The sequence below is a fragment of the Gadus chalcogrammus genome, chromosome 1 (assembly GCF_026213295.1).
Source record: "Gadus chalcogrammus isolate NIFS_2021 chromosome 1, NIFS_Gcha_1.0, whole genome shotgun sequence".
Classification (NCBI taxonomy): Eukaryota; Metazoa; Chordata; class Actinopteri; order Gadiformes; family Gadidae; genus Gadus; species Gadus chalcogrammus.
Genome location: NC_079412.1, coordinates 20,833,150 through 20,861,101, shown reverse-complemented (window position 1 = coordinate 20,861,101; position 27,952 = coordinate 20,833,150). Strand labels below are relative to the sequence as shown.

Sequence of the window (27,952 nt, the reverse complement as noted above, 5' to 3'; positions counted from 1 at the left end):
ACCAAGGAGAAGTCCTTATAAGGCCAGGGGGGCGATGGGGAGACGGTTGCTAGGCGGGGTTGCTAGGCGTTAGTCCACCTCCTCCATGTTGCTGTAGGACGACCCTGAGCAGTCACCGGCGTGGCTGTAGAGGTCAGAGGTCACCTCGGTGGGCAGCGTGGGAGCTCCGTCCGAGTCCAGGTCTGCCCCGAACATCGCCTGGCTGGAGCCCTGCAAGACAAACCAGAGGAGCCAATCAGCACTGCAGGACTAGTCCAGCTAGCCAATCAGAATGCATGAGACTTGGTGAGACGAGTGGACTGAAAAACACCCCACCAGCCAATCAGAACTCATGACACACGGTAAAAACAGTAAACACAAGCCCACTGATAGCCAATCAGTGACACACAGAACAACATCTTTGTAGTAAAAACACGAGATATTCAGACAATGCGCAAAAACAGACAGAAAATAAAACAAGGTTGTATGATTTATTGCGTAATTTGTGTGCAGCAGGATGAAGGCTTGGTTACAGTTCACCGCCAGAGGATGGAAACATTATTGCCACCATTTGGGCCGTTTGAAGACGGAAAACAAGACATTGTTATTCAGAGCACACATTTAGCCCCTCTTCCACAACAAATAAATGTAATTCCTAAAATGGACCCCAAACTCGTTGGTTCCACACACACACACACACACACAGGCTGCTCGATTATGGGAAAAATCATAACCACGATTATTTTGGTCAATATTGAAATCACGATTATTCAAACGATTATTTTCTATGTATTTATTCAGCATGTCTCTCCCAAAAAAAACGTTGTAACTGACAATCTAAAATAATACAGATATGTATCCAGCTGTTCTGCCCTTTCTATAAATCATTAAAAAAATAATCGAAAATCTTGATTATGTAAATTTCGTGATCGTTTGACGCTAAAATCGAAATCGCGATAAAAATTTGATTAATCGCCCAGCCCTAACACACACCCACACACACACACACATACACACGCACACACGCGCACGCACGCTTCCGTTTTCTAAAAACCTCAGACATTAACAAAAAAGGAACAACTGAATCAAACGTAACAAGAAAATAGAAACATGTCATTGGAATAAAATCAAAGCATTAAAGTACTGGACGTTAGGCCTTCATTCGTCGGGTTCAGATACACACAGAACAGCAGCATATTACAGACAGTATTTAACTGGAGAAGTGATTTAAATAGAGCAGAGCGCTGGGAGGTCCCTGAGACCGATCTGTCCCTCCCCCCGGACCCCCAGAGGAACCAGGAGGAGTTGAGGGTCCACTGGGTGGAGACCACAGGAAGAAGCTTTCTAGGAGACTGATGTGATTCTGTGTTGGTCTAAACAGGAGGTCATAGGACAGTGTGCGGACGCATCGTGTTTAGTGCCTGAGCTTCCAGTCGTTTCCAGAGTTCGTTTACAAACAAGCCCTTCACGCCCCGGTACATTTACAGCTTCATTACATCACTTCCTGTCCAAACGGCAGCACGTTACATTGATTATTAAACATTCTCGATAACTGTCTGGTTACATTCCGGTTGGACTTGACATTTTCAATGTTGAACATGGCTATGGCTTGAAACAGTCACACACATTAAAAAAGGAAAATTAGAATGTCAGACTACAGCGGAAACCCATTTAAATATGACTCAAAGATAAAAAAAAAGAAAAAGAAAAAGGATAACAAAAACTTCAACACAAACAAAAAGGAGAAAAAACAAACAGTTTGGAGTGCCTCAGTTTTATCCTGCACTAGGAGACACAGCCCAGACACGCACTCTTCATCCGTCTTGCATTAGTGTTGCGGTGTTCCCTGAGAGCAGGGCAGCAGCCAAAGTGAAGCAGCAGGAGCAGCAGCTACGCATGCAGACACAAACTCCCTGACAGCGGCTTGAAGCTACGATTCATAAAAATCTTCCACACGAGTGTTTCCCTTCCCGCGCCTCGACCCTTCGTCTCCCCTTAGTGGACGACGACAGGTCACTACATCCGGCATGTCCCCTTCAGCCAATCAGGGCTGAGGTTAGGAACCCAGACGCTCTATGAGCTCAGAGGCTAACGGTTGCTCAGTGGTTTGCAGAGAGCCTCCAGTAGGTGCCTGATCCTACGCAGACCCGGGCAGGAGAAACCCAGTACCAAGGAGAACCAAGACCCCAGGAGAACCCGGTTCCCTGCTGTGCAGCCTTAGGTCCAGGTCACTTCTTCTGGTTCATGCAACATGGCTGTTTCCTCTAGAAGCTGCTGATGCGTTGAAGGAAGCGCAGGGTAAATGCTAATCATGTTAATATCTGTTGGCCTCCGACCGGACAGTCAGCGATGGATTTAAAAAGTCCAAAGCCGGCCGGCTCCGCCGTCGTTTCAGGCCTTTGTCGCCGGTGACCTTCGACCTCGGTCTCTGAGGTTGGGGTGACGGGGGTGGGGGGATGCGGGGCTCAGGCCCGGGGGGTGCGGAACACCAGGGGGTAGGCCAGGTTGAGCAGCAGGGCCAGCAGGGCCACCAGCGTCCCCAGCACCAGGTACTGGACCCAGTCGTCCTCCGGGGGCGGCGCCACGGCCGCGCGCGCCCGGCGCCATCGCCCCGCCCGCCCCTCGCCGCCGCCCTCCCGGGGGGCCGCCGCCGCCGCTCTCCGCCGCACGCCGCGGGCCCCTTCCTCCTCCTCCTCCTCCTCCTCTTCCTCCAGTTCCTGCCATATTAGTGAGGCCTGCGGTTGGAAACCTGCGTCAGCGGTCTGGGAACGGGTGGCGGCGGCAACACGCTAACAACAGGCTAACGCTAACTAACACGCTCACCCAACGCTAACAACATGCTAACGCTAACCCTAACACGCTCACCCAAAGCTAACAACACGCTAACGCTAACCCTTACACGCTCACCCAAAGCTAACCGCACGCTCGCAGCACGCTAAAAACAGGCTAACCACACGTTAAAAACACGCTCCCCGCAAGCCCACGGTCACGCAAACACGCTGCCCAACACACGCTCTGCGCCCACTAGATATGACAGTACTAGCCTAGCCCTCGGACCCCACTGTACTCTGCACGAATCACGTGTGTGTGGTACATGACAGTGTCGCAGCGGGGAACATGACGGAAGGCTACACTGATTAATTAGCTCATGTAAAGTACATGTTGCAGCACCACGCTCCACCAGCTCTCTCTCTCCCGTGTCTTCCTGCACGTCTACGTCCCCCCGTCTACTGATCTGAATATCTGACCCCCGTCAGTGATCAGCCCCCGTCCTCCTCAACCTCCGGGCCTCAGACCGCCTCCTGGGGAGAGCTCACACTCTGTCTGCTGGAGTTTAAAGTGAGGTAACGGACGGGCTGCGAAACGTCTGAAACACTTCTCTACCCGGGTTAGAGCGATGTGCCCCAGCAACGTGTGACCCCTGCCTGACCCCTCAGATCATGGGATGGACACCCTCCCTACAGCACCACCATCTGTTGACAGTGTGTACGAACAAATACAGGGTACCACACACACACACACACACACACACAGTAGTGACTAACAGTGAACCGGGTTTAGAAAGAGACTCTCCAGCCAGGAGCACCATACATACTCAGTAACATACTAAAATCGTACAACAGTACAAAACCAAGTGGAAGTTTGATTGGGGAAGGCTTCTGCCCGTGGCCCACTGCCCTGTGAGAGTTTGTGTGTGTGTGTGTGTGTGTCTGTGTGTGTGTGTGTGTATGAGTCTGCCTTTCCTTGTTCTTGTGTTGTCCATGTTCGTGTGTGTGTTTGTTTCTGTGTGTGTTTGTTTCTGTGTGCATCTAGCTTCATGTGAGTGTTTGTGTTTGAATGTGTATGTGTCAGTCTGTGTTTGTGTGTCTCTAGGTGTGTGTGTGTCTAGGTGTGAGTGTGTGTGTGTGTGTGTGCGTCTGTGTGTGAGTGTGGCGCCCCCACCTGGCTGACGGCCCCCCCAGTAGCGCCGGGGGCCTCGTCCCCCAGGGGCCCCAGGAAGCGCGGGGGCCGCTCCACCGGGGAGTTGCGGCGGCGGTAGAACAGGACGTAGGCGTAGCGCGTCACCACCTGGCTCTCCTCCACCATGGTGACGGTGCTGTCGTCAAACAGACGCCAGCCTGGGGGAGAGGAGGGAGGGAGGAGGGGAGGGGAGGGAGGAGGGAGGGAGGAGGGAGAAGAGAGGGGAGGGAGGGAGGAGAGAGGAGGGGAGGAGAGGAGGGAGGAGAGGAGGGAGGGAGGAGGGAGGAGGGAGGAGGGGAGGGAGGAGAGAGGAGGGGAGGGAGGAGAGAGGAGGGGGGGAAGAAAGAGGAGGGGAGGGGGGAGGGAGAAGAGAGGGGAGGGAGGGATGAGAGAGGAGGGGAGGAGGAGGGAGGGAGGAGGGGAGGGGGAGAGGAGGGAGGAGGGGAGGGGGAGAGGAGAGAGGGAGAGGTGGGGGAAGGACAGGGAGGGAGAGAGGGAGAGTCAGGGGAGGGAGAGAGGAAGGGGGAGGGAAGCGGGGGAGATGGAGAGAAGGAAGTGAGAGAGCGAGAGAGAGGGGGAAGGAGAGAGGGAGGGAGGGTGGAGGGGTTGGGAGAGGGAGAGAGGGAGAGGAGAGGAGATGGGACTCGTTGAGATTCGGGCCCGTTTATTTCCTACCAACACTCAAGATAAAGTAGTGGTGCTCAGTCCTAATACAGAGAGCTCCATCGGGAGCCCGTGAGGCGCTGGTACTGACCCACGTCGCTGCGCTGGCTGTTGTTGTCGCTGGGCAGGCGGGCGTAGGCCGTGTAGTGGCCCCCGATCATGCCCCCGTAGTGGTTGATGACGGCGTACAGGTCGTACACCGGGGGCTGCTGCAGCTCGTCCTTCTGCCCGATGCAGAACCGGCTCAGGTCCAGGTTCCTGGGGGGAGGGGGGGCGGAGAGGGACAGGTCATGAGCCAGAGAGGGACCCTAAAGAACAATGGTTGCTAGCGCCACCTACAGTGGTCAGAGGTACTGCACTGTGAATCAGAGCCTTGTTGAATAAGTCATACTACGTCTACCTCGTCTCAGAATGCTCCCTGCCACTGACTTTGCTCCCATGTACTGTAGGAGTTCCTTAGGAATCCACCAGATGGAGCTAAAGGCAAACCTCATCACCTCCACCCTGCCTGTTTCCAGGGGAGGCAGAGAACCAACCTCTAAGTAGAGGACTGTGTTTTCAAAGGATGCTGCTGGCTGGAGCGTGAGGGTACTTTGTTAAAGCTCATAACATCATAACATGTCATTGTGTGAGGGGACTCTGTGAGCGACCGCACCTGACGGGGAAGTCCACCATGTCGTTGATCTTGTCCCTCCAGATGAAGCTCCGGAAGGAGAAGCGCTTCAGCTGGATGATGAGCACGTTGGGCAGTCGCCATAGCAACAGCTGCTTGGACGCCTCGCGATGCTGCTGGCACTTTGGGCAGTACCTGGTGACACACACAAACACAATGTTAAGTCCTAATTGGTTAATTATGCCAGAAACCTACAGAAAGTCTACAGAAACAGCTGAACATCCAATCAATATAGCGGATGTGAATCCTGTGGATGCTTTTAAAAGAGGCCTAAAAACCCATCTTTTTAGAAAAGCCTTTGGCTAAACTGCTATTTTAAATGATTATTTTTTCTCTGTTATTTTTCTTTTTAATCTAGTTAGCCTTTTATGATTATGTATTTATCTTTTAATGTGCATTGTAGCACTTTGAGGCCATTGAGTTGATATATATAGTGCGTTATAAATACAATTTCTTCTTATTATTATTATAGCACAGACAATACTATCAATCAGGGAACGGAACCTAAAATGTATTGATTTGTATGAAGCCACCACGATGAGGGCTCTCTATTCCTGTGACACGCCCGCCCTGAAGCTCTGCGTTGTGGGTCCTCACCAGGCCTCCTCCGGGGCCAGGACCTCCGGCTTGGTGAAGAGCTTCAGGCACTGCTCCAGGGTGAAGTGCCCGGCGCGGGACGTCTCGCTCAGGGAGCCCGGGTCCTCCTGGAACTCCAGGTCCTTGGAGCGCACCAGCACGTACTCCTTGAGGCGCTCGTTGTTCTGCCACACTAGCTCCAGGGTGCAGTCGTCTTGCAGCTCCGACAGCAGGTCCTCTGGGGGGGGGGGGGGCAGGGGGGGACGGAGGCGGGGTCAGGGTCAGACTCAGGACCAGGACCAGAACAGGAAGCTTACCCAGAACCGAAGCAAGAACCAGAGCAAGAACTAGAACCAGAGCCAGAGTCATGGCCAGGACCAGAACTAGGGCCAGAACCAGGCCCAGAACATCTCGCACCATCTGCATCTGTGACCAGAGCTGCTGCTTTGGTTCAGTTTAAAGGATAATTCCGGTATTTTGAACATTGAGCCCCCTTTCTGGTTTGTCTAGGGTGAAATAGAGTTGTGAACACCGAAATTTTGAATATTGGTCTTGTCTCCAGTATTCGGCTAATTTCGAATCGCCCATCTCTGTCGTGTTTTTATTTGGCATTTTGTAAATCGGCATTTTGTAAATGAAACGGAAACCGGACCGAACCGAAACCGAAAACAGAAATGGGGTTGTAGTCCTTTTACTCGGTTCTCCGTATCAACAGTAGGGCTAGAACCGAACGAGAAGACTACAACCACCCCCACTTTCCGTTTCCGGTTTCCGTTTCATTTACAAAATGCCAAATAAAACACGACATAAACTGTATTTCGCTACGATACTTAATGAGGAACATCAACGAACATCACTAACCACTCGAAATGTTTCACATTTCTGAAATCTAAGGTTAAGGGGTGTTTGTGAATGCCCATAGCCAGCCGTTGACGGCCTCTGGGTTGGATGAGGAGGGGATGGCGTCCTCACCGTTCTCGTCCAATCGCTGCTCCTTGTGGTTGGCGTCCAGCAGGGAGATGTAGAACTGGCAGGCGTGTCCCGGGGCGGCTCCGCTGGGCTGCTGGTACCCCGTCACCACGGCTGGGGAGGGACACAACGTTAGGGCCGCTGACCGGGACCCCCCGCCGGGACCCCGCCCCCTCATGCTCTGAGCATTAGGGGGGATGCAACATGCATCTGCTGACACACACACCCCAACACTACGATAGACACCCCCCCCCCCCGGGTGCATGTTTGTGTCGGGGTGCGTGTGTGTGTCGGGGTGTGTGTGTGTGTGTGTGTTGGGGTGTGTGTGTGTTGGGGTGCGTGTGTGTTGGGGTGCGTGTGTGTGCTGGGGTGCGTGTGTGCGCTGGGGTGCGTGTGTGCGTTGGGGGTGCGTTGGGGTGCGTGTGTGCGTTGGGGTGCGTTCGTGTGTGTCGGGGTGCATGTGTGTGTCGGGGTGCGTGTGTGTGTGTGTCGGGGTGCGTGTGTGTGTGTGTCGGGGTGCGTGTGTGTGTGTGTCGGGGTGCGTGTGTGTGTGTGTCGGGGTGCGTGTGTGTGTGTGTCGGGGTGCGTGTGTGTGTGTGTCGGGGTGCACGTGTGTGTTGGGGTGCACGTGTGTGTTGGGGTGCACGTGTGTGTTGGGGTGCACGTGTGTGTTGGGGTGCACGTGTGTGTTGGGGTGCACGTGTGTGTTGGGGTGCACGTGTGTGTTGGGGTGCACGTGTGTGTTGGGGTGCATTTGTGTGTTGGGGTGCATTTGTGTGTTGGGGTGTACACACATATTGTTATGCCAGGGGGGGGGGGGGGGGGGGGGACCTCACCTTCTGGCCGCATGACCTTCTCACACGACGTCTCCTTCTCAGCCTGGGGGTCCGGGGGCCCCCCGCAGGAGGAGGCCTGGGAGGGGGGCTCCGAGAAGCCGGAGTCGGCGGTCCGGCCCAGGGAGGAGGAGGAGAGGGAGTCACATGACTCCCCGGGGAGCAGCGAGGAAGAGGAGGAGGAGGAGGCGTGGCCCGACTCCTTCTCCCCCCCGCTCGCGGCCTCCTCCTCCCCGTGGTGGGGGGTCCCGTCGGGCCGACCCGATGAGGGGGGGGCGTCCGGGGCCCGGGGGGGCTGGGTGGGCTCTGGAGACCCCCGGCCCGACTGGAAGGGAGGCTGGAACACGTTGACCGAATACCTGGGGGGGGGGGGGGGACACAGGGAGGGTGAGAGAGAGGGTGAGACGGGAGAGTGAGGGAGGAGGGTGGGAGACAGTTGGGCGAGAGAGAGTAGGGTGAGAGAGAGTAGGGTGAGAGAGAGTAGGGTGAGAGATTGGGTGAGCGAGAGCAGGGTAAGAGGGGAGAGAGAGAGAGAGCGAGAGGGAGAGAGTCACCTGGAGTAGCCCTCCAGCAGCTGGGTGAGGCGGGAGTAGGTGAGCCTGGACTGGGGGACGCTGACCAGGAAGGGCAGCCCCACGTTCTCACAGCTGCTGCCACACTGGCCCTTGTGGATGGCCCAGTGGCTCTTCTGACAGGCCCTGGGGACACACGGGTCAGCTCATTGGGTCAAGTATTACACACCGGGTAAGACATTCACGGTGACGCATAGCAATCACAGTTGAGTTGGATGAGATAACGGGGATTTGCCGGATTCTTCTGTTGCTTAGTTTGTTTTACTGTTTCTTTGGAAACTAGTTGACTGTTCTGTTGCTAAGAGAAACTGTTGAACTGTCCTGTTGCTAAGGCTAGTTTGTTGACTGTCCTGTCGCTAGGGGAAACTGGCACTGTTCTGTTGCTAAGGGAAACTGGTGGACTGTTCTGTTGCTAAGGGATACTGGCGGACTGTTCTGTTGCTAAGGGAAACCTGCGGACTGTTCTGTTGCTAGGTGAAACTGGCAGACTGTTCTGTTGCTAGGAGAAGCTGGTTGACTGTCCTGTTGCTAGGGGAGGCAAGTTTGCTGTTCTGTTGTTAAGGGAAACTGTCGGGCCGTTCGGTTGCTAAGGGCAACTGGCAGACTGTTCCGTTGCCCGGGGAACGGGCTGGTGACTCACTGGTTGCAGTATCCGACGCGGTAGCAGCGCATGCAGCGCTTCAGCTTGTCCTCGTCGGCCACCGGAGGCTTCAGGCACGCGGCGCACTTCGAGATGGGGAGGCTGGGCACCTGCAGCCTCTGGGGGACGGGGACGGGGCACAGGGGACAGGTTACAGCTAACAGGTGAGCACCGCAGCTAACAGGTGAGGACAACAGGTAACAGGTGAGGACAACAGGTGAGTACGACAGGTGAGCACGACAGGCGAGCACGACGGGTAACAGGTGAGGACAACAGGTGAGCACGACGGGTAACAGTCGAAAATATTTATCTATTTTAAAGTGCCTGCTGTCTCAATACAGCCCTACCACCATGGACACGCCCGATCTCGTCTGACCTCGGATGCTAAGCATGGTCGGGCCTGGTTAGTACTTGGTTGGGAGACCGCCTGGGAACACCAGGTGCTGTAAGTGGTGTCGGGTGGTGGCCTATAGGTGGCACTCTTCCCTCTGGCCTTAACATCACTCCCGATGCCTCAGTTTAGTGACGGGGACACCGTGCTGTGGAAGGCGCCTTCCTTCGGAGGAGACGTAAAACCGAGGTCCTGACTCACTGAGGTCATACAAGATCTCAGGGCACTTATCTCTGAGAGTAGGGGTTTCCCCGGTGTCCTGGCCCAACCAGGCTCATTCAATCCGGCCCCCTAATCATCCTCCTGTATAATTGGCTGACTCATTAATTCCCTCACTCTCCACCTCGAGCCGGTGCGTGGTGAGCGTTCTGGCGCAGATTGGCTGCCGTGCATCACCCAAGTGGGGGCTACACCCTGGTGGTGGTGAGTGAGGTCCCCCCCCTTCACTGTAAAGCGTCTTTGAGTGTCTAGAGAAGCGCTATATCAATTATTATTATTACTAATACTAGCGACCACCACAGGGCTTCAGGTTGGGTGGAGGGTGGGGTGTGAGGGGGTGTACCCTACCTGCTGCACCCGGAGAAGCACCACCCTCTCCTTGGCCAGCTCCTTGGAGAGCAGCTGGAAGCAGAGCAGCACGTCGCCGGAGGACACCGTGTCCAGGGAGTGGCTGGGAGGGAACACTCGGCTGAAGCGGCTCTTCTCCACCTGGGGGGGGGGGGGGGGGGGGGCACCACCACACACAGGACATCAGGGGTGGGGTTGGGGTTGTAAGGTCCTAGTTGGAGATTGTGTGCCGTTGTGTCCTATGTATGTCAATTCAAATGAGTTAGTGATGCGGTGCGAGTGTTGCGGTGCGAGTGTTGCGGTGCGAGTGTCGCGGTGCGAGTGTTGCGGTGCGAGTGTTGCGGTGCGAGTGTTGCGGTGCGAGTGTTGCGGTGCGAGTGTTGCGGTGCGAGTGCGAGTGACAGCATTATGTTTACCACTGTCAGGGTGAGTGTTATAGGGTGAGTTTTCAGAATTGGGTTTACCACTGTGAGGGTGAGTGTTGTAGGTTGAGTGTCTTAGCATTGGGTTTACCACTGTGAGGGTTAGTGTTGTAGGGTGAGTGTCTTAGCATTGGGTTTACCACTGTGAGGGTTAGTGTTGTAGGGTGAGTGTCTTAGCATTGGGTTTACCACTGTGAGGGTTAGTGTTGTAGGGTGAGTGTCTTAGCATTGGGTTTACCACTGTGAGGGTGAGTGTTGTAGGGTGAGTGTCTTAGCATTGGGTTTACCACTGTGAGGGTGAGTGTTGTAGGGTGAGTGTCTTAGCATTGGGTTTACCACTGTGAGGGTTAGTGTTGTAGGGTGAGTGTCTTAGCATTGGGTTTACCACTGTGAGGGTGAGTGTTATAGGGTGAGTGTCTTAGCATTGGGTTTACCACTGTCAGGGTGATGTTCTCTGGCTTGACCCTGACGCTCCTGGAGATGGACTCCAGGACCTCTGCAGCCCGGGAGTTCTCCTTACTCACGCTCACCAGGAACTAGAGAGACAGGGAAGAGACAGGAGCGAGAGACCTTCAGCACACGTATCTACACCGTGGGACGGAGAGTCTTCAAAAGAGCGTCGAAAACGTCCCCAAACTAACAAAACACACACACACACACTAAATAGACGTTCTCTAGATTCTCAGAGGTGGGCCCGCTCCTCTCACCTTGACGGGCTTCTTGTGAGGCTCCTTAGCGAAGTAGAACACGGTGAGGACCTTCTGCTTCTGGGGCAGCGGCACCGGCAGGTAGAGGAAGGGGTCGAAGGTGATGGACACCTGGGAGTGGAGGACGGGGGGCAGAGAGGCGGGGTTTAATGATCCCCTCGGGACAAGGGTGGGAGGCGGTGGGGAGACGGCCCCTGCCGGCTACAGGGAGGAACCCAGAGCAAAGGGGGGGTCCAGGGCCTACCTTGGAGCACATGGGGCAGACCAGCTTGGATTTGAACTGGCCCTGGAACAGGTCCACGATGAACGAGTCGTTCCTCATCTTGTGCCGCTGCCACGCCTCCTCCGCCACCACCTAGGGACACGGAAACGGACACACACAGGTTAGACCGGCTAGGTGTGACCTGAGGGGTAACCTCCCTTCACAAGCATCCACATCGATGACATTAAACTAATAAAACAGGCGAGCAGCCGCGCTGTGCTAGCAGCCCGGGGCGTGTCCAGCCCTGTACCTTTGCAGTACAGTGTGGAGAATGTACACACAACATATTTATAACGTAAAATACAAACACCACCCCTTCTTCTCCAGCGCCAACCGCGGACACAGCCCTGCTGGCATCCCTAAACCTAACACTCTGCCTAACCCTCTCCCTAAACCTAGCACCCTCCCTAAACCTAACCCTCTATCTATCCCTCTTGCTTAACCCAACCCTCTCCCTAACCCCCATTACACTCTCCCTTATCCTTTCCCTAAAACTAGCACCCTCCCTAAACCTAACCCTCTCCCTAACCCCCATTACACTCTCCCTAAACCTTACCCTCTGTCTCCCTAAACCTGAACCTCTCTCCAGCCCACAGTCCCTCTCCCGCTCCCTAAACCTTGCACCCTCTCTCTCCCCCACCCTCCAGCGCTGCGGGGGTACCTCGTCCAGGCGTCCGTCCGAGTCCACGCTCTCGGTGTAGGGCTTGTTCTGGATGCGGTTCAGGTCCTCGTGGAGGCCGTCCAGCAGGAAGGCCATGAACTCCTGGGCGTCGTGCTGAGCGTAGCCCGTGAACTGGCTGGCCTTGCTGGCCACGATGGCCTGGAGGGAGAGAGAGAGAGAAGGGAGAGACATCAGACACAGACAGACAGGAAGACAGAGAGAGCATGGGATGAGAGAGAGAGCGAGAGAGAGAGCGAGCATGGGATGAGAGAGAGAGCGAGAGAGAGAGCGAGAGAGAGAGCGAGAGAGAGAGCGAGAGAGAGAGCGAGAGCATGGGATATATGAGAGAGAGAGCGAGAGAGAGAGAGAGAGAGAGAGCGAGCATGGGATATATGAGAGAGAGAGAGAGAGAGAGTGCATGGGATAAAAGAGAGAGAGAGAGAGACAGAGAGACAGAGACAGAGACAGAGACAGAGACAGAGACAGAGAGAGAGAGAGAGAGAGAGAGAGCGAGAGCGAGAGCGGGAGCAGATAGCTGGGACAGGTAAAGGCAGGTAGGTGAGTGTAGGCAGGTGAGGCTGTGTAGGGGGTACAGACCTTGAGTTTGGAGGGCTGGAAGGCGTGGTGCGTCCCCTTCCACAGCGCTCTGAGCAGCACGGCGAACCCGATGGCCAGCCGGCCCCCCGTTCCCAGGGGGTTGGTGCAGTTGATCTCTGCCTCGAACGCCCGATCTGCGCACACACACCCACACACACACACAAAGTGCCGATGAGCCAAAGCCCTTAAGTCCGGCCCCCACCCCCTCAGATTCCCCCACCCCTCTCCACCAATCCTGCGCGGCCCAGCCCGGTCACGTGACCCACCGTGGAAGTAGTCCCTGAGCTCGCGGGTGTTGGACAGCGACTGGATGACGCTGTTCATGAAGCAGGTGTTGCCCAGGTTGACCAGCCCCGTGAAGCCGGGCAGACACACCTTCTTCTCCTCGTGCTCCTCCAGCTGCTCCTTGCTGGCCTGGGGGGCGTGGGCCATGGGCTGCACCATGCAGGTGGGTTTGGGCTGGGGGGGGGGGGGGGGGGGGGCAGACAACACTTAATGAACCAGTTTACTCAAAAGACTCAAGACTCACCTGTTCAGAGTTCACCTAGACTCTGCATAGCCTTTCCCCTTAACCCCCTCACCCCTCTTATGCACCTATTTTATGTTGTATGTCCTGGCACTTAATTTACACACTTATTGTATGTTGTATGTCCTGGCACTTACTGTATGCACTTATTTGTACGTCCTGGCACTTAATTTACACCCTTATTGTATGTTGTACGTCCTGGCACTTAATGTACACACTTATTGTATGTTGTACGTCCTGGCACTTAATGTACACACTTATTGTATGTTGTACGTCCTGGCACTTAGTGTACACACTTATTGTATGTTGTACGTCCTGGCACTTAAAATAGTACTTAGCATTGTGTAGCATCTTATCCTAGCTATCTATGTTGTACACGGGTAATTGCGATACCTAGCGATGAATGTTGATAAATGTAGTTATTGTAGGTCGGCTCACCGTGGTAACGGCGGGCTCCAGCTTGGAGACGTGGTCGGAGCGCGGCGCCACCGAGTCCAGGCCGCCGCCGCCGCCGCTGTTGTTGTCGTCCCCGCCGCGGGGGGGCGGGCCCTTGGACTGGTCGTCGGCCAGGCGGGGGGGCTCCTCCTGGGGGGGCAGGCTGTGCTGGCTGCTGCCCGGCTGGTTGCTGGGCTCCATGGGGGCGGGCCTGGAGGGTACAGCCATCTTGGCACCACCCACTGCACCTTGAACAGAGGAGGGCGGAGCTTGTGGTCAGGCGTCACCGGGGAGCAGCAACAGCAGGGGGGGGGGGGGGGGGTTCCACAAGCGCTTCGCGTTTTTTACAGCTTTCGAGTCGTGATGCCCGCCAGCAGAGACTTCACCCGGGGAAATTAGGTTCATCCTTCAAACCCTGGTCCTGAAGGATCTATCTCATCCAGCTTCATAACACCCTGTTCCTGAAGGATGTATGTAATCCAGTTTCCTAACCCCCTGTTCCTGAAGGATGTATCTAATTTAGTGTTGCACGATTTGGTGAAAAAGTCGTATTGCGATTATTGTGGACAATATTGCGATTGTGATATAATAAACAAATTGTGTCATGAGTCTATTTGCTTGGTTATCAAGGAAAATGCACACAGATTACTGATAATTTTAAAATGTTTATTTCTCAACTCAAACATACAAACTTAAACTAGCATGAAAAAATACAAAAACTAAAAAATGTGCATAGTACTGGTTTCAAAATAACAATATTTTAAAAAATGTAATAAATAATAAAAATATATATTTTTCAAAATAAAAGGCATTTCTACAGTGCAAATTTGTTAGGTTTTCTCAATAGTACAACTAAATAAAATAAATAAGAAAATACATTATTTATTTTTGTATTTATTTTTTCAGGGTTCGATCCCCACTGTCCCCAGCCTACCTGTAGGCCTCCTAGAGAATGATGCCCCCTTACCCCTACATGAAATAACAGTAAAATAGTAATATTTACCATATTGTTAGCCTCATAGCAAATCACTCTGTTGTTTAGGATGTAGCCAATGAGGCAGTGAATCAGGAGCCATAGGAGTAGTTAGGTATCACACTTCGGCCAAAATATGACCTAGGCAATTATGCTACGAGGCCAAGGATATGGAGGTTCATGAGATACAATCCCTGTGTCAAACACCAACTACTGTGACTCCCGTATCAGTGATCAGCCAGTCTGATCGTTTGAACCTTGTCTGTCATTGAGCGTCGTTCTCAGGACATCAGTATAATCAGATCGTCTGTATCGTAGGAGCTCAACTTGGCTTGAAATCCGACCCCTCACCGATAAGAGCTCCTCAAATAAAAACAGGTTTCCCTCAGGAGCATGTCTAATTCATCGATTGTTGGTAACTCTCCATTATTAATATATGTACATCCAGCAAAATCAATATTTGCAAATCGCTTGAATTGCATTTCAAAATAAGGGCGGCGCAAGTTCACCCATACAAGCAGCCCCTCCAGGGGGACTCTTAATTAATTTGACGGCTCGTATATAGGGTCCACGGTGTATTTCGAGAGCGTATCGGGTGGATGGACTGAAGACGGCTACAGGCCTTGACTGCAGCGCGCTGTTAATGTGAAGCTGGCAGGGAGGAGCTGCTGCCAGATCCTCTTACTGGATGACTTGCAGGGCTCGGATTCCTGCCTCGAGAGCGAGCCCAAGCTGCCCCTAGATGAGCACCGCACACGGGCCCGAACACGACGACAAAACACATGAATGCATGTGCATGAATGAGTCTTTAAGAACAGCTGGTGGCCTTGCTGTCGCCACTTCGATGCAGCCGTGGACTAATGGACAGCCTCGACCAACCACAGGCTGCTGTCTGGGTCACATGGCGGCTAGCCGTTAGCGCTCAGAGCTGACGTAGCGTGTGCAGGCTGTATTTTAGGAAGGTCCTTCTATATCCCAGAGCTACGCAGCTATTAGTATGTTTCTCGTCCCGGACCCGCGGAGAGCAGGATGTGACCAAATATGGTGCTGCACAGAATATCACACGGTTAAGACGAAAAGTCTTATTTTAGGATCTAGTCGCCCTTGACATCCAAGACTTGGCATGGAAGTTGAATTTATTATTTTTATTTGTCAGGGACCCTAAACTGAACAATAATCTAAAACAGGAGGGAGGATGCACTTTAGCAGATTTAGCTCAAAGTGGGGCCCACTCTGGGCAGCTTAATGAGGGGTTCACCCCAGAGCGGCTCACTACAGAACGGCTCACCACAGAGCGTTTCACCACCAAGCGCTCAGGGGCATTGCGCAGACGTGCTCCCATCAAGAGCATCCGAACATAGGGTAATGGGACCACAGGTACAGAGACCGCACACAGTAGACCCTGCATTACTGCTAATACATTATAACATAGTGTAACGGGAGCACACAGTAGACCCTGCATTACCGCTCATACTAGTATGAATCACGGCCCTGGCCTCTAACATATATGGATGCTGTACATCGTGAAGCACTTCACCTGTCAGGTTTTGATACAATGCTCTGGGACTGACGATTACGCAATCATTAGTCCCAGAGTGCAATGATTAGAGAGAGGGACACGCATCACTGGCGTGCCATCAGGCACCAGGCCAAGGCGGGTTGGCTGTGCATAAGGTGGCAGGGCCATAAACACGACGCTCGGATGACTAGTGACTAACAGGCAGTCTAGTAGCAGTGTGCAGCATAGGGCTGCTTGATTATGCAAAAAACAATAATAATCATAATCATGATTCTTTTGGTCAATATTGAAATCACGAATAAAATTCAAACGTTTATTTTCGAATTTGAAAACATGATGTATTTATTCAGCATGTCTCTCCCAAAAAAAGCAGTGTCTAGCAGAATGCTGTCTGCTAGTCACTACTGTCTAGCAGCAGGCTGTCTGCTAGTCACTAGTGTCTAGCAGCAGGCTGTCTGCTAGTCACTAGTGTCTAGCAGCAGGCTGTCTGCTAGTCACTACTGTCTAGCAGCAGGCTGTCTGCTACTCACTAGTGTCTAGCAGCAGGCTGTCTGCTAGTCACTAGTAACTAGCAGCAGGCTGTCTGCTAGTCACTAGTGTCTAGCAGCAGGCTGTCTGCTAGTCACTAGTAACTAGCAGCAGGCTGTCTGCTAGTCACTAGTGTCTAGCAGCAGGCTGTCTGCTAGTCACTAGTAACTAGCAGCAGGCTGTCTGCTAGTCACTAGTGTCTAGCAGCAGGCTGTCTGCTAGTCACTACTGTCTAGCAGCAGGCTGACTGCTAGTCACTAGACACTAGTGACTAGCAGACAGCCTGCTGCTAGACACTAGTGACTAGCAGACAGCCTGCTGCTAGGCAGTAGTGACTAGCAGACAGCCTGCTGCTAGTCACTAGTGACTAGAACCGTGTTTGGGGGACAGTCTGGGGACCGGAAGAAAGCGGGCAACAGACCTTGTGGGACGGGGGCCTCCAGTGCCCCCCAGCGCTGGCTGTGTCTCTTCTTCAGGGAGACGTCGAGGCGGGAGGGGGTGAAGGAGTAGCTGCACTGCTCCGGCTGGATCAGGTTCCTGTGGGGGGGAGGGGGGGGGGGGGGGGGGGGGGACCAGACTCAGATGGAGGCTGGGTACACAGAGGCTAGAGTGGCGAGGGTGTTCAACTCCCGAGATGAGAGGTTCCGTGTTCGATACCCGCTATACGAAGCCTACCAACAAGGGCTAACTAGTTCAGGCTCCTTAATAAATCGATTGATTTCTATACTTTGTCTTTACATTGCTTTGGAAAAGAAAACATCTAAATCCTTACCGTGCAATAGCATATATGGAGAATCACATCGAATAACGTTATCACAAGGGACTAAAGTGAAAGTACAGCTGGACTGCGCCACCAACTGCTGTTGAATAATTCATTTATAAAGACACAGTTTGGCCCCGAGTAAGTTTTGCGGAGAATCGATCTCTGAAACAATCCCTAACTAGACGGATGGAGATGCTTTGGCTACAGGATGGGTTGATATCAGACCCTGAGCATCTGCTGAATGATAAAAATCCCAGCGGGCCCAGAGGACACAGCTATGTGGTCTATCAGGATATCTTTCACCAGAGTTTGGCTTGAGCTTTCTCTTGAAGTGGTGAATACTTTTCTATATGAAATCTACCTTTGGAATTTTTCTCAGGGACGGTCGGGTTTTTTTATATTGCGATTTTAGAAACGCATTGTAGTTCTTGTTGTGTCGTTTCCCTTCTTAAAAACGGTCCGTTTCAAAACAGGATGAACTCATTCACTCATAAAACTCTCACCTGAGTTTGACCTGCCACTTGAAAACCGTGTTCGGGCCACAGTCTGGGTGCAGCCGCAGGAAGTTGACGTCGCTGAAACAGGAAATAGACAAGATTGTGGTACACTGTTGTTGTACGGTGCGGCAGCAGAGGGCAGGGAGCAGAGCTCGGGTCCTCACCTGGTCTGGAAGATGAGGGTGAAGTCCTGCTCCCTGAAGATCACCCTGGCCGACTCGCGACACACACCCTTCACGTACACGTTCACCACCATCAGGTCGGTTCCCTTCTCGTACGAATCGTTCTTCACAAACTTCAGATTCACCATAGGCTCTGGAGCTGGGGGAACGAAACAACACATGCTATTACTAGCCATCCAGTTGTATGAACGCATTTACATACGCATGCACATGGATTGCATCTTGCTAACCACAAATACAAAAATATGAAAAATTAAATGTACATTTATATTTATCGAGATATGATGTGATCCTACTGGGTTTTTTGACTTGCAAACATTTTAATAGTTTTGCATCTTGCTCCAATTACAATTAAAATTAGGGCATTTAGCAGACGGCTTTATCCAAAGCGACTTACATCGGTTAAATCACACATTGACACACCAACGGCAGAGTCAACCATGCAAGGCAACAGCCAGCTCACCAGGAGCAGTTATGGTTAAGTGTCTTGCTCAGGGACACATCAACACTCAGCTAGGAGGAGCTGACAACCTCCTGAGCTAAGCCGACCCAGGAAATGCTCCAAAACATGGAACACTACTGCTTGATTGTGCAGTGATTGTGGTTGTTGGCTGGTTTAAGCAGCCTCACCTGGCCCGAGTCAGGCTAGACTCTGGGGCTGGGTGACGCTGCACACATGTGGTGAGTTGATCCATCAATGTGCACAGGTTAAACCAGCCATCACCAGAGACACACTCAGGTTGTCTCTGGCATGGCAGCATGGAACACCGGCTGGCTCAGTGAGTCACAGGGCTCCAAAGCAATAAACCGGTTCAAACAACATCAATCAAGTGTCCTTGTGAAGGAGGAGGAGGGGGAGGAGGAGGAGAGTAACGCCACCATACCGGTGCGCGTCTTTAGTAAGAACTGCTACATGGACTTTAAGATAACTTCAAACTATAGCAGTGATCTCACCAGTTATTAAGAGGCTATACCCGCCTCATGGACCGCTTCACCGGTATAGCTGGATCTGGCTAACCCCCACGATGCTAAGCTCTAGCTAAACAACCACAAGCCCTCGGTCTAACAGGTCCGGTAGAAGACCAGACTCCTCTCTACTCACCGCCGGTGGTGTCGGTGTCCAGGGGCTCCTCCTTCGACTGGTCTCTCTTCTCCTCTCCGTCGCCCCTCTCCTGCCGCGGGCTAGACGGCTCGGCCTGCTTTGTGTCCGGAGCGGGACCCGATGCTGACCCGGTCTCCCCGGTCCCAGGGTGGTCCAGAGAGCCCGGGTCGGACGCCACCCTGGTGGGCTCGTCTCCGGCCCCCAGAACAGTCCTCTCCGTCGTGGGCTCGCAGGGCGGTCTCTCTGGACCAGAGGAGCCGTTCTTGAGGAGATCCGACGACGGGACCAGTGGGGTAGCTGGTGGTGGACCAGGACAGTTCTCTGGGCCCGACCCGGACCTGAGCTCTGTGTCTGAGGGCTGGCTTGGACTCTCTTCTCCCTGGAGCAGGAACGTAAATAAATTAAAAGTGAACCAGGCTCTGCATAGAGCAGTGCTTAGTCATCAACATCTTGGGTATGTTACTTTATTTGGGTTTGTCTTTGGTCCCTCAACGAAATAGCACACTAACCAAATATCCCATATTTCACCTGCGTCATATGCTACATTAAACGGTACTTGATTGATCCCAGACGGGAACAATTTAATTATTAGGTCGTTCTTGTGCAAAAAGAATATATTAAGTCCTGTGCATAAAGAATATATGATTAGATAGATGTTGCAGACTGTATATTACTTAGGACAAAAAAAAAAAAAAAAGTTTGGTTCCTGTTGGTTGTCAGTTGTGGTCATGGGTAGGTAGGGAATTTATTTTAATTTTTTTATTTTATTTTTTCCAGCGGCAGCGAATGATAGGTAGGTTGTTTTCATTTAAAAACGAGAAAATTCGCTCATCCTTGTACAGAATGAAGAGGTGCTGTACCAAAATGTAATTATGGTTTGCATTAATTTTTTTATAAAGCTCATAAAATAATTTGGGTCGCACATAAATTGTCGGTTGGAAACCGGAACCAAACAAAACAATTTTTTAGGCCTTATACTGTACATATGGTGAAGGGTAAACCCTAACCTTTGTTTCGAGTGTTTTAAGAATGGTGCTAGCCGCTCTACTGTAGGCATGTTGGCGTTTAAACAAATGTTCTGTGCATTATACTGTAGACATGATCAAGAGAACCATTAATACGCAGGAGGGAGTCACCTCAGTGTTTAAGAAAGGTGCTAGTCAATACTGCTTTAATAATGCTGTAGACATGATAAAGTACCGATAACACCCATGGAGTCATGTGTAAGAAAGGCACTACTCTCTCTACTCTAGACATGTTGGTGTTTTAGTAGTCCTGAGTGTTGGCGAGCAGGTTGTAGTCACTCTACTGTAGACAGGCAGTGTTTTAGTAGTCCTGTAGACATGATGGAGTACCAGTACCGGTGGAGTCACCTGAGTGTTGGCGAGCAGGTTGTAGTCACTCTAGTGTAGGCATGGTGGTGCATAATAGTCCTTTAGACATGATTGAGTACCAGTACCGGTAGAGTCACCTGAGTGTTGGCGAGCAGGTTCTAGTAACTCTACTCTAGACATGTTGGTGTTTTAGTAGTCCTGTAGACATGATAAAGTACCAGTCCCAGTGGAGTCACCCGAGTGTTCTAGTCACACCCGAGCAGGTTCTAGTCACTCTAGTGTAGGCATGGTGGTGCATAATAGTCCTTTAGACATGATTGAGTACCAGTACCGGTGGAGTCACCTGAGTGTTGGCGAGCAGGTGGGCGGCGCGGTGGTCCTGCCCGTTCTTCTCCCCGCTTTGTGCTGGTTTGGCTGAAAGGCACCGACCCGCGGGCTTGTGCGCGTGTGGCGCCTTCCCATTGGCTGCTGCTGCTGCCGCCGTGGCGTCCTCGGGAGGCGGGCGCTGCTCCGTGTCGGCGCCGCCGCCGCCCCCCTCCTCCTCCGCGGCGTCGGAGGTCTGCGAGGGAGCCGGGACGGGGGGGGGGGTCCGCTTGGCCGGGCTGGGCTCCAGGCCGCGCTGCCGGTCGGAGCTGGGCGCCCGGGGGCCGCGGCCGCCGGTGTTGGTGGTGTGGGTGGTGGTGGTGGTGATGGTGGTGGTGGTGGCCGTGGTGGTGGTGTTGGTGGCCGTGGCCTCGCCCGCGTCCGGCTGCACCGCCGTCCTCTCCGAGGTCTCCTCCGGCGTCCTCTCGGCGGGCTTCTCCGAGGTTCTGTCGGCCGCCGCCTGCTGATGCTGCTGCTGCTGCTGATGCTGCTGCTGCTGCTGCTGCTGCTGCTGCTGCTGCTGCTGCTGCTTGTTCTTCAGGGAGCGCTTGAGGTTCCTCTCGGCCTTGCTGCTCCCGCCCCCCCGTCGGGGCTCTGGGAGGGGGGTCGTGGCCGTGGCCGTGGCGTTGGAGGGCGGGGCGGGGCCGGACTCAGCCTTGGGCGACGGCGCGGCGGTGTGCTGCTTGCCGTTCTTGGTCTCGGCCGAGGCGGGGACCTTCTCCTTCTTGTTGGACTGAAGCAGAGAGGAAGGAGCAGGGAGTCAGAATCAACCACAGGGCCCAAAAACTATTCTGACTTACTTCTTTGTATTGCATTTATATCTATGTGATGGGCAGTTCAGTGCTCAAGATACCGAACCAATGTTTAAAGGAAAACCCACCCCGCAATCATAGTGTATTTTTCTTCAATTAAAATTGCAAAACAATGCTTATTTTAGTGTGTATCCAGTGAACTGTACCAACAGAAGTAGTCACCCATACATCTGGGGCCCCTAAAATAGGGCCCCTTAAATTAATTGATGTTATTGGCTTTAAAGGAGCCTTTTGCTTAAAGGAATCAGGGGTGAACCCATGTGCTTTAAAAAAGGAACCAGGGGTGCACCCATGTTTATTAGGGGTGAACCCATGTTCCTTAAAGGACCAGGGGGGACGACGACACACTGGGGTGCCCCCAGGCGAGCTGGTTTGCAGGGAGCAGCAGGAGGAGGAGCGCCTCACCATGAGTGAAGGCCAGATGTGGAAGGGGATCTTCTTGTGCATGTTGAGCAGCAGTAGCCCGGCCTTCTCCTTGTACTGAGCCCGGCTGCAGGACGCCTCGATCTCCTCCTGCAGGCGGCACTCCCACTGCCGCCCATCTGGGGGTCAGGGGTCAAACACAGGGGGGGGGGGGAGGGGGGGGATCAATGGAAACCTCTTGATAAACCGCCACAGTTAGGATGAGAGACTGGACTCGTAGGACGTAACAAAGCCAAGAAGCTTTATCCAACCCAGACGGCAGGACAGCAGGACATTACAGGACAGTAACAGTAACAGTGAATAAGACTTCTAAATCTTAACTTAACCACATAATGTAAAAACATAGAGCACCGATCAAATCTTATCGACCATGCATGCAACACATTGATCGTGTGTCCAAGGTTAAAATGGCGCATAAATTGTCCAGTGTGTGCTTGTGTTCTTTATGCTGGATCGATGGCTGAGTCTGGTTTCTACTCATTTGTTGTTCTCTGGAGCTGCGGAGTAGCCCGGCTACAGTGTCCTGTGGTCCTTTCCACGCTAGCATGACGTGTTAGCAGCGTAGCGCAGCAGCGTACCTGGGAAGTGGGCGTGGCACGTGGTGTCTGTGAAGGTGGTGCGGACGTCCTCCGCCCTCTGCACTCCGTCTCCGCAGCGCAGACGCACGATCACCTCGTTGGCGTTCTGCTTCCAGTCCACAAACACATCTGGGCAACACACACACACAGAGAGAGCGACAGCCAATCAGAACAAGGCACGGAGGGCAAGAGCCAATCAGAACCATGCAGAGGAGGCTAAAACCAGCAGGATTTAGACTACAGGGCGATGAGCCGTGGTCCGGAATCTGATAACCTGTGAAACCAAACTCTAGTGTGAAAAGATCAGTTGAACCCCCGATCCTTAATAGATGTACGGACTGCCTTTCTCACTCACGTTCTTACATTTTTTTTGTTGAATCCTCCTATTTACGGCGTCAGTGTCCGATATAATCTAACACTGCAGTAAAAGGAAGAGTTGAAACAGTTTGAAGAGGAAGTCAGACGTGGCGTTTGATTCGGGAGCGTGAGTTCCCACGGCCTAAGGACGAGGCCTTGCTGATCCACGGCCACATGCAGGCAGGGTGCGAACGGTCCAGTGTGGATTTGTCTGCGCTGCCACCAACTGGTTTGGTTTTATCTCCCGGCTCCTCTGCAATGCACACCCCATCACAGATGTCCTGATGTAACGCGATACAACTCTATTTGGAGTTGAACTTGAATGGGATGGTTTTACCCCCTATTTCCTCAAAATAGTCCTAATACCCCCAGTGGAAAACAAATATAATCCCACATCAGAGAGAGATCACTGCTTTCAGACAGATCAACAGTGACACACAGGCATGATCGTTTGCACGCACGCACGCACACACGCACACACACACACACACACACACGCTGATTAGTTTCTCTTTCCTGCTACACATTGCTTTTGCCTTGTTGTAAAGAGAAAGTGAAACTAAAGGGCACAATGCGGACAGGATGGACCACAGTCCAAGCCAACCCGGTCCTGTTATATCCGGCTGAAGAAAGGAACTGGAACCCTCACCGTCGGTTTACTTTTATTATTTAAATAAATAAATTATTTTCGGAGGACCAGATGTATCACATCATCATAATCAAACTGGTGACATTGGATCTGGAACAACACAACTGGAAACATGTTTTTCTCTGCTTGTGCATTTCATCTTTATTACACAAACATCCGTCTGGTTAGACGCTGGTGGCTACCAGTGGCTGGGGGCCAAGTTAACCTCAGGCCCTGGACTGTTGACCGACACTAAACCAAAGCACCTTACCAACCTTCTTAAATCTCAACCAAATGAAGCTAGGGTATAAAAGCACACTCGGCCAACCTACCTCCCGTCATGGTGAGATCCAGCTCAGAAGCTCTGCTTGTAGCATGGGGCAGTTAGCACGGTCACTAGCGCAGTGCCATGCTCTGGCTTATTCTAGGGAGGGCGAGAGAGACCTCACTTTCCCATACACTCCCCTCCTCTCTCCCTCTCTAGCCCCCTTACACTCCCTCTCTCTCTCTCTCGTCCTCAGCCTACTCGTGTTGAGCTCGTTCGCCCTCTCCTGCTCGTGAAAGGTCGTGCGCAGAACCCAATACTCTGCAGCCTGAGGCTTGCATTTTCTCCAAGGTTGTAATGTACCTGTACTGAACCATAGCTGTACTGTAGCTCTTCTTCTACTGGTTATCCGTCATATTATTCATCGATACTCTCAAGGTGAGCAGCGGTATACGAATGCCTCTCACCCTGTAGGACAAACTAACGTTCCACGGGACATTTGATACGCTAGCTAGCGCGACGCACATCTCTGGAGGTTGGATCACTCACAGAGTAGCCGGCCACACGCTCATCAGGCACATTCATCCCAAATGAGCTTCGTCACGTCTAAGTAACCCAGATGGCCGTGAGATAGCAGGAGAGAATACCACGTCAGTAGAACACCAACAGGAACAAGAACACTTGCATTGGCTCCAACGTGGGTGCCGAGTGTCGACCATGTAACCCTCATCCACTGCGTTTCAGATTCGTCGGATCAGATAACGTTCAGCATCGAGTCAGCATCCACAAGAGGCGAGGACACATGGGCCAAGGAACCAAGCTCAACCCCCCCCCCCCCCCCCGCCCCAACCCGGGCCCCATCTGTGAGCTACAGTCAGGGATTACACTGAGGCACACTAACATGAACATCAGCACTATTATCCTCTCATCTCCCCCCAGCCCCTTCTGTCCTGCTATTAACAATACAAGCCCTGCTACGGATGCTAATGAGGAGTTATATAAGCTTGTTGGTTGGTTACCATTGGGGCATGCTATCTGGTATATAAGCTCATGGTTGCTTTTGGTTTGCACTGAGGAACACCAGTTGTTACGTACGTTTATGGGTGCCGTTTGTTAGCTTTGAGGCACGCTAGCTGGTATATAAGCGAATTGATACTATTAGTTAGCTTTGAGGCACGCTAGCTGGTCTATTAGCTAACGGACACAGATGGTTACCACTGGAGCATGCTAGCCGGTATATTATCACTTGTATGCCATTAGTTAGGATTTAGGCGTGCCTGCTGGTATATAAGCTAAGGATGCCGTCAGTTAGCATTCAATATCTGGTATATTAGCTATTGGGGGCTGTAAGTTATCACTAGAGAGAGCACTTGCAGCCCTCTGCAGCATTGTAGAAGGGGAGAGGAAGACAGTGGAATAGAGAGAGAGGAGAGACTACAGCACTGTAGAAAGGGAGAGGGAGACAGTGGAATAGAGAGAGAGGAGAGACTACAGCACTGTAGAAGAAATAAGCAGGGGGAGAGAGAGAGAGAGGGAGTGAGAGAGAGAATCAGAGACGACAGCACTGCTCTGTATAAGATACACAGGGTAAACACAGGGGAGGGAGAGGCAGAGAGGAAGACTAAGGGAGGGGGGACAGCTACAGCACTTTATAAGATACATCCAGGGCAAGGAGAGAGGGAGAGACAGATAGTACTTGAACGACCTTGGCAAAGTCCCGTCTCCCAGACCAGAGATGGACCTCGTCAGACTTGGTCCGCAGCAATGTGTGAAACCAGCTCACGGGACAAAAGGATGGCCTACTCATTTAACGCACAGAGGACACTTCCCATACACAGATGTCCGTCGTGTCCCACTGCTGAAACAAGTACTTTGCATCGTGTAGCGTCTTATGCTAGCCATCTTTGTATACACGGGTTAGGTGCCAAGATGTAAAATGTCACATTGGTACGAAGAAGGGATTTTGGTTGTGTATTGGACAGGCCTCATTTGGCCATGATCACCATTAGGGATGCACCGAATATTCGGCCACCAAAAATGGCCCAAAACATAATGTTCGGTTTCGGCCCAAGGAGTAAAAAAGCCGAAAATAATACACTGAACATTTCTATTTTTGATTAAAAAAAATAATAATGTTTTACTCATTTATTTAAAAAGGTACATTGTTCTTAAATTATTGCTATAAGGTCTGCTGGAATGTTAGAAAACGTTCAGTATTAAATAAATATTTTGTATCAAATTTGTAATTGATTTTTTTTATTGAAAAGCAAGACAAAAAAAATTATAAGGGGCATTTAATTGTTTGATTTATGCAATGGTGAAAAATTAAAGCAAAATGAATGAAAAACAGCAAAAGCCACATTCGGTATTCGTTATCGGCTTTCGGCCACCCGTTTCAGTATATTCGGTTTCTGCCAAGAATTTTCATCTCGGTGCATCCCTAATCACCATCCACGTGCTAAATAACTGAACACAAGACCAACATCTGTAAAACCAAACACGCGCTAAAAACCGAGTTGTAAAGTTGTAACCAAGCCACGGACCGTGCGTACACAGCCAAGACACCAGATTATACTGTAGACTCAGCGCCTGCTTAACATCCTAGCTCAGCGGGTCTCCATGTTCCCCTTACGTCTGGGTGTTCCGATCCAATCAAGACTTAAGAGATCTGATTGGCAATTCCAATCGACAGTATACAGGAAACAGACCCCCAGTAACCTGGTTATTCTAACAAGCACCGAAATATAGAATCCAAAAGCCTGACAGCTTGGTATCTTAGCAACACTAGTACAAACCATTTAGCACTTGATGGCTTTTAACAGCAATTCCCCGACCAAGCGGGCATCATCACCCGCCACCGCGGTTTCCTTGGCGTAACGCAGCTCGTTAATGACACATTTCTAATGTGCCGTTCTTGAGCCGCGTGGACGTTTCCTGGCACCACCGTGGACCTCACGGCCAACGCTTCACCACCATGTCGCCGTGGGAACGGCGTGCGTCACCACGACGACCACACATTTATGTAATTATGACAGCCATTAATACCAAGCACACAAAGACTTGTCTGATGAAGTATTATATCAGTACTGTAATTATGACAATTAATATCAACAACACTAACATTAAGTATTCCCTTAGTACTGTAGCTATGATAACCCTTACGGAGCATTTACACCAAAGGCACGGCGTGATTACCTACAAGGTCAATGCAACAACGCGTCCCTAATAGATGCAAATTATCCAAGAACAGCCACCGGCTTGGATGCCTTCAGTCATGCGTTGCCAACGACCCGGTTCACGCAGACTTCACCGGATTCTCCTCGCGCGAACGATACAAATTCATACATATTCACTCAAGTTGAAATATTCAGATTAAAGCTGAATCACTCGCACGTTCACGCAAGCAACTTCGTCTGGGTAACGCAGGTACATTTTTATTTTCATTTGAACGCACCTTTGGCCTTCTGTCCTAAACAGCATGTGATCAAGTATTCCCCTAATACTGTAGTCATGACAACCCTTAGCCTTCTCGTCGGGTGTATTAAATCAGGTATTACCCAAGTACTGTAAATATGACAACAACTACTACCCTAACCCTTCTCCCTGGGTGTATTAGATCAGGTATTCCCTTAGTAACGTAGCTGAGTGAGGAAACCCAAGGCCGAAAACTGAAACACCGAAAGAAATTATTATGCCAATCATTAGTACCATACCATTGTATTTACGGCTATGACTGTGTACTAACTTAGTTAAAATCAAGGCATTGCAATTTTTGCAAATCGCTCTACGTGGGTCTTTCTCAGCAACATTGAAAAACGTCCACACCGCAGACATGTTGGCGCTTATCCGCGCTTTTTGTTTGCGTCATCACATATTTCTGTTTCGGCTTTGTTGTTTCGGTGAAAAAAGTATTTTCTGCTTTTGTGCCTTTTTCGGCCGAAAATTTTCGGTGGCCGAAAATTTGGTGCGTCCCTAATGACAACGACAACAATAACAACAACCAACACTAACCCTTCTTGGCCTCGGCGATCGCCCCTCCAGTGGCGGCCGCGGCCCTCTTGGCCTCTCGGCTCTCCTGGTTGGCCCGGTCCTTCTGCTTCTTCTTACTGGTGCTGGAGGAGGTCAGCTCCACGCCTCCCCTCTCCGGCCCTCTCTGGGAGGGCCCGCCCCCGCCCCCGCCGCGCCGGCCCCCCGT

The 27,952-nt window shown here is 51.9% G+C and overlaps 1 protein-coding gene and 1 pseudogene across 1 annotated transcript; one reads left to right on the top strand and one right to left on the bottom strand.

Moving 5' to 3' along the window:
- Positions 1 to 265: 265 nt before the first annotated feature.
- Positions 266 to 27,952, bottom strand: usp19 (ubiquitin specific peptidase 19; the record flags this gene model as incomplete). Its single annotated transcript, XM_056590338.1, has 25 exons — positions 266 to 2,714; positions 3,922 to 4,097; positions 4,694 to 4,860; positions 5,258 to 5,410; positions 5,873 to 6,089; positions 6,824 to 6,934; positions 7,657 to 8,012; positions 8,208 to 8,351; positions 8,866 to 8,984; positions 9,824 to 9,964; positions 10,680 to 10,781; positions 10,953 to 11,063; positions 11,197 to 11,307; positions 11,876 to 12,034; positions 12,473 to 12,606; positions 12,739 to 12,931; positions 13,437 to 13,681; positions 16,875 to 16,990; positions 17,720 to 17,791; positions 17,878 to 18,034; positions 18,998 to 19,376; positions 20,675 to 21,427; positions 21,912 to 22,048; positions 22,508 to 22,636; positions 27,769 to 27,952. Coding segments are annotated over 25 exons (4,836 nt in total), but the record flags the coding sequence as incomplete, so codon positions are not given.
- On the top strand, positions 9,199 to 9,317 carry LOC130392168 (5S ribosomal RNA; annotated as a pseudogene).